We start from the raw sequence: 7,007 nt of genomic DNA on the forward strand, positions 1-7,007 counted from the left end.
CAGAGAGTATTCAGACCCATTGACTTTTTACATATTTTTATTATGTTACAGCCAAACAATTGATTAAATAGTTTTTTGTCCTCATCAATCAACACACAATACCACATAAGAACAACACAAAAAATAGGGCAAAAGAGAAGAGGAGCCTGTCTGGGCCGAAGAGAGGAGGAGCCTGACAGAGACTAAGAGAGGAGGAGCCTGTCTGGGCCGAAGAGAGGAGGAGCCTGACAGAGACGAAGAGAGGAGGAGCCTGATAGGGCGGAAGAGAGGAGAAGCAGGGGAGGGCTGAAGAGAGGAGAACCAGGGGACGGCTGAATAGAAGAGGGACAGGGGAGGGCCGAAGAGAGGAGGAGCAGGGGAGGGCCGAAGAGAGGAGGAACAGGGGAGGGCCGAAGAGAGCAGCAGCAGAAAAGGGTTGAAGAGAGGAGGAGCCTGACAGGCCCGAAGAGAGGAGGAGCAGGGGAGGGCTGAAGAGAGGAGCCTGACAGGCCTGAAGAGAGGAGGAGCAGGGGAGGGCTGAAGAGAGGAGCCTGACAGGCCCGAAGAGAGGAGGAGCAGGGGAGGGCCGAAGAGAGGAGGAACAGGGGAGGGCCGAAGAGAGGAGCAGCAGAAAAGGGTTGAAGAGAGGAGGAGCCTGACAGGCCCGAAGAGAGGAGGAGCAGCGGAGGGCTGAAGAGAGGAGCCTGACAGGCCCGAAGAGAGGAGGAGCCGCGGAGGGCTGAAGAGAGGAGGAGCCTGACAGGCCTGAAGAGAGGAGGAGCCTGACAGGGCCAAAGAGAGGAGGAGCCTGATAGTGCCGCACTAGAGGAGGAGCAGCGGAGGGCTGAAGAGAGGAGGAGCCTGACAGGCCCGAAGAGAGGAGGAGCCTGACAGGCCCAAAGAGAGAAGGAGCCTGATAGTGACGAAGAGAAAAGGAGCCTGACAGTGCCGAAGAAGAGGAGGAGTCTGACAGTGCCGAAGAGAGAAGGAGCCTGGCAGTGCGGAAGAGAGGAGGAGAAGGGGAGGGCTGAAGAGAGGAGGAGCAGGGGAGGGCTGAAGAGAAGAGGAGCAGGGGAGGCTGAAGAGAGGAGGAGCAGGGGAGGGCTGAAGAGAAGAGGAGCAGGGGAGGGCTGAAGAGAGGAGTCTGACAGTGCCGAAGAGAGAAGGAGCCTGGCAGTGCGGAAGAGAGGAGGAGAAGGGGAGGGCTGAAGAGAGGAGGAGCAGGGGAGGGCTGAAGAGAAGAGGAGCAGGGGAGGCTGAAGAGAGGAGGAGCAGGGGAGGGCTGAAGAGAAGAGGAGCAGGGGAGGGCTGAAGAGAGGAGACAGAGTATTTTATGTATCTTCTCTCTTACAGTATATAGTGGCAGCACTCACCTGTACTCCTGTGAGAAACGTGTGAGCTCAGTGTCATTGTGGATCTATAGAGGTAATTACAGTATATAGTGGCAGCACTCACCTGTACTCCTGTGAGAAACGTGTGAGCTCAGTGTCATTGTGGATCTATAGAGGTAATTACAGTATATAGTGGCAGCACTCACCTGTACTCCTGTGAGAAACGTGTGAGCTCTGTGCCATTGTGGATCCATTTGAACTCCAGGGGCCAGCTCCCCTCTGCCATACACGTCAACACCAGCCTGTTACGCTCCAGGTGCAACTGGCTCCGCACCGGCTCCGTCTTAAAGTAGGGCGGCACGTCATCTGGAGAGGGGGACGGGAGAAAGAGAGAGACAGAGTCACACATGGAAGATACTCACAGATTCACAGGTGATCAATTAACAGCATCAGAAGAACAGAAAGTGAAGCAAACCTTGGTGATCATACAGTGACTGTATGGGGAGAAACGTTCAGTGTAGTTGTGTGACAGCAGGGACATGCTTGTGTGTCACCCAAGATAATCTGGACATGTTACACTGCTCTCGCTCTCTAATCTGACTAGTAACAGTGGGCCACAGTCTGCTGACTAGTAACAGGGGGCCACAGCCTGCTGACTAGTAACAGAGGGCCACAGTCTGCTGACTAGTAACAGAGGGCCACAGTCTGCTGACTAGTAACAGTGGGCCACAGCCTGCTGACTAGTAACAGAGGGCCACAGCCTGCTGACTAGTAACAGTGGGCCACAGTCTTCTGACTAGTAACAGTGGGACACAGCCTGCTGACTAGTAACAGAGGGCCACAGCCTGCTGACTAGTAACAGTGGGCCACAGTCTGCTGACTAGTAACAGTGGGGCACAGTCTGCTGACTAGTAACAGTGGGCCACAGCCTGCTGACTAGTAACAGTGGGCCACAGCCTGCTGACTAGTAACAGTGGGCCACAGTCTGCTGACTAGTAACAGAGGGACACAGTCTGCTGACTAGTAACAGTGGGCCACAGCCTGCTGACTAGTAACAGTGGGCCACAGCCTGCTGACTAGTAACAGAGGGCCACAGTCTGCTGACTAGTAACAGTGGGCCACAGCCTGCTGACTAGTAACAGTGGGCCACAGCCTGCTGACTAGTAACACTGGGCCACAGTCTGCTGACTAGTAACAGTGGGCCACAGCCTGCTGACTAGTAACAGTGGGCCACAGCCTGCTGACTAGTAACAGTGGGCCACAGCCTGCTGACTAGTAACAGTGGGCCACAGTCTTCTGACTAGTAACAGTGGGCCACAGCCTGCTGACTAGTAACAGTGGGCCACAGCCTGCTGACTAGTAACAGTGGGCCACAGTCTGCTGACTAGTAACAGAGGGCCACAGTCTGCTGACTAGTAACAGAGGGCCACAGTCTGCTGACTAGTAACAGAGGGCCACAGCCTGCTGACTAGTAACAGTGGGCCACAGTCTGCTGACTAGTAACAGAGGGCCACAGCCTGCTGACTAGTAACAGTGGGCCACAGTCTGCTGACTAGTAACAGTGGGCCACAGCCTGCTGACTAGTAACAGTGGGCCACAGTCTGCTGACTAGTAACAGTGGGCCACAGCCTGCTGACTAGTAACAGTGGGCCACAGTCTGCTGACTAGTAACAGTGGGCCACAGCCTGCTGACTAGTAACAGTGGGCCACAGTCTGCTGACTAGTAACAGAGGGCCACAGTCTGCTGACTAGTAACAGTGGGCCACAGTCTGCTGAATAGTAACAGTGGGCCACAGTCTGCTGACTAGTAACAGAGGGCCACAGTCTGCTGACTAGTAACAGAGGGCCACAGCCTGCTGACTAGTAACAGTGGGCCACAGCCTGCTGACTAGTAACAGTGGGCCACAGACTGCTGACTAGTAACAGTGGGCCACAGCCTGCTGACTAGTAACAGTGGGCCACAGTCTGCTGACTAGTAACAGTGGGCCACAGCCTGCTGACTAGTAACAGTGGGCCACAGCCTGCTGACTAGTAACAGTGGGCCACAGTCTGCTGACTAGTAACAGAGGGCCACAATCTGCTGACTAGTAACAGTGGGCCACAGCCTGCTGACTAGTAACAGTGGGCCACAGCCTGCTGACTAGTAACAGTGGGCCACAGTCTGCTGACTAGTAACAGAGGGCCACAGCCTGCTGACTAGTAACAGAGGGCCACAATCTGCTGACTAGTAACAGAGGGCCACAGCCTGCTGACTAGTAACAGAGGGCCACAGCCTGCTGACTAGTAACAGAGGGCCACAGTCTGCTGACTAGTAACAGTGGGCCACAGTCTGCTGACTAGTAACAGTGGGCAACAGCCTGCTGACTAGTAACAGTGGGCCACAGTCTGCTGACTAGTAACAGAGGGCCACAGCCTGCTGACTAGTAACAGTGGGCCACAGTCTGCTGACTAGTAACAGTGGGCCACAGCCTGCTGACTAGTAACAGTGGGCCACAGTCTGCTGACTAGTAACAGTGGGCCACAGCCTGCTGACTAGTAACAGAGGGCCACAGTCTGCTGACTAGTAACAGAGGGCCACAGCCTGCTGACTAGTAACAGTGGGCCACAGCCTGCTGACTAGTAACAGTGGGCCACAGTCTGCTGACTAGTAACAGAGGGCCACAGTCTGCTGACTAGTAACAGAGGGCCACAGTCTGCTGACTAGTAACAGAGGGCCACAGCCTGCTGACTAGTAACAGTGGGCCACAGTCTTCTGACTAGTAACAGTGGGCCACAGCCTGCTGACTAGTAACAGTGGGCCACAGCCTGCTGACTAGTAACAGTGGGCCACAGTCTGCTGACTAGTAACAGTGGGGCACAGTCTGCTGACTAGTAACAGTGGGCCACAGTCTGCTGACTAGTAACAGTGGGCCACAGCCTGCTGACTAGTAACAGTGGGCCACAGCCTGCTGACTAGTAACAGTGGGCCACAGTCTGCTGACTAGTAACAGAGGGCCACAGTCTGCTGACTAGTAACAGTGGGGCACAGTCTGCTGACTAGTAACAGTGGGCCACAGCCTGCTGACTAGTAACAGTGGGCCACAGTCTGCTGACTAGTAACAGAGGGCCACAGTCTGCTGACTAGTAACAGTGGGGCACAGTCTGCTGACTAGTAACAGTGGGCCACAGTCTGCTGACTAGTAACAGTGGGCCACAGCCTGCTGACTAGTAACAGTGGGCCACAGTCTGCTGACTAGTAACAGTGGGCCACAGTCTGCTGACTAGTAACAGTGGGCCACAGTCTGCTGACTAGTAACAGTGGGCCACAGTCTGCTGACTAGTAACAGTGGGCCACAGTCTGCTGACTAGTAACAGTGGGCCACAGTCTGCTGACTAGTAACAGAGGGCCACAGTCTGCTGACTAGTAACAGTGGGCCACAGCCTGCTGACTAGTAACAGTGGGCCACAGTCTGCTGACTACTAACAGTGGGCCACAGTCTGCTGACTAGTAACAGAGGGCCACAGTCTGCTGACTAGTAACAGAGGGCCACAGTCTGCTGACTAGTAACAGTGGGCCACAGTCTGCTGACTAGTAACAGTGGGCCACAGTCTGCTGACTAGTAACAGTGGGCCACAGTCTGCTGACTAGTAACAGAGGGCCACAGTCTGCTGACTAGTAACAGTGGGGCACAGTCTGCTGACTAGTAACAGAGGGCCACAGTCTTCTGACTAGTAACAGAGGGCCACAGCCTGCTGACTAGTAACAGTGGGGCACAGTCTGCTGACTAGTAACAGAGGGCCACAGCCTGCTGACTAGTAACAGACACACATACAGGAGTGCAAATACACACACACACACACACACACACACACACACACACACACACACACACACACACACACACACACACACACACACACACACACACACACACACACACACAGACACAGACACAGACACAGACATACACAAACATACACACACACACACAAGTGAGCAGACTCATAGACACACACACAAGCACAGACAAACTCACACACACAGCCGCATAGACCAAGGGTTGCGGGCTCGACACCCTTCTACGTCCGTGGGCATAGCTGTGAAGTGGTTGTTTCTGGTGAATTTCCTGATCATTTGGTCCAATTATGCTAGGTATTTGGGGTTGGCCTTCGAAAGTAGGTATTTGGGTTTGGCCTTCGAAAGTAGGTATTTGGGTTTGGCCTTCGAAAGTAGGTATTTGGGTTTGGCCTTCGTAAGAACAACACATATGCATAAAATAGCTCATTCCTGCTGTTAAATATGGTGGTGGATCTTTGAAGTTATGTGGCTATATTGCTTCCACTGGTCCTAGAACCCTTGTTAAGGACAACGGCATCATGAACTTTATCAAGTACCAGGACATTGGCTGCCTCTACCAGGAGGCTGAAACTTGGCCGCAAGTGGATCTTCCAGTAAGACAATAACCCCAAGCACACATCTAAAAAAAAAACGTTAATTGACTACATAATCAACATTGGTCTAAGATCCCTCCCAATGTGTTCTCCAATCTCATAAAACATTTAGATGGATTTAGATAAAGCACAGGGGAGTGTGCTGGATTACTGAAAACAGGGGAAGGTGCTGGGTTACTGAAAACAGGGGAGGGTGCTGGATTACTGAAAACAGGGGAAGGTGCTGGGTTACTGAAAACAGGGGAGGGTGCTGGATTACTGAAAACAGGGGAAGGTGCTGGGTTACTGAAAACAGGGGAGGGTGCTGGATTACTGAAAACAGGGGAAGGTGCTGGGTTACTGAAAACACAGGAGGGTGCTGGTGTACTGAAAACTAGGGAGGGTGCAACATTACTGAAAACAGGAGAGGGTGCTGGATTACTCAAAACAGGGGAAGGTGCTGGATTACCCAAAACAGGCGCTCCAGCAGGTATATTTCACTGGTCACCCCCAAAGCCAACACTTGCTTTGGCCTCCTTTCCTTCCAATTCTCTGCTGTCAATGACAGCATATTTTTTACTCTTCTACATTTGAACACACTTTAATTTGATATTTCTATTGTGTTATTGACTGTATGTTTGTTTATGTGTAACTCTATGTTGTTGTTTTTGTCGCACTGCTTTGCTTTATCTTGGCCAGGTCGCAGTTGAAAATGAGAACTTGTTCTCAACTGGCCTACCTGGTTAAATAAAGGTGTTCTCAACTGGCCTACCTGGTTAAATAAAGGTGTTCTCAACTGGCCTACCTGGTTAAATAAAGGTGTTCTCAACTGGCCTACCTGGTTAAATAAAGGTGTTCTCAACTGGCCTACCTGGTTAAATAAAGGTGTTCTCAACTGGCCTACCTGGTTAAATAAAGGTGAAATAAATACATAAACATAAACATGCCACTATTGTAGATGCTCAAATTGAAATAAAAAAGAAAGTTAATTCTGGAAGTATTTTGATGGTGATTGTTTGGTTGCATAAACATGATCAGTGCTTTCCCCCACAATGTTGGCCTTTAAATTGGCATTAATACAGAGGATAGGTTAGTGCTGTTGGTCAATGGTCAGAGTCTGGGCTGCCTCTGACTGGGAAGATAAACAGGCTACTGCCTGAGGTTAATAGAAACAGCCCTTCTCTAATTCTGTAGCCTACTAGAAACAAGATATTTATGGTTTATGATACTACAAAATAGGCCAATTTAACCATTACCAACCACTCCTTTGAGAAATAGTGCTCAAAC

At 51.6% G+C, this 7,007-nt stretch overlaps 1 protein-coding gene across 1 annotated transcript in view; it reads right to left on the reverse strand.

Moving 5' to 3' along the window:
- The window catches only part of LOC115113810 (protein sidekick-2-like), a 202,754-nt gene extending 200,984 nt beyond the window's left edge, over positions 1-1,770 (reverse strand). Inside the window, 1 exon segment of the mRNA XM_065012628.1 lies at positions 1,517-1,770. Within this exon segment, the coding sequence (XP_064868700.1) occupies positions 1,517-1,719 (203 nt within the window). The 5' untranslated portion in view covers positions 1,720-1,770.
- Between the last annotated feature and the right edge of the window lie 5,237 nt (positions 1,771-7,007).

Source organism: Oncorhynchus nerka, linkage group LG28, assembly GCF_034236695.1.
Source record: "Oncorhynchus nerka isolate Pitt River linkage group LG28, Oner_Uvic_2.0, whole genome shotgun sequence".
NCBI classification, from domain to species: Eukaryota; Metazoa; Chordata; class Actinopteri; order Salmoniformes; family Salmonidae; genus Oncorhynchus; species Oncorhynchus nerka.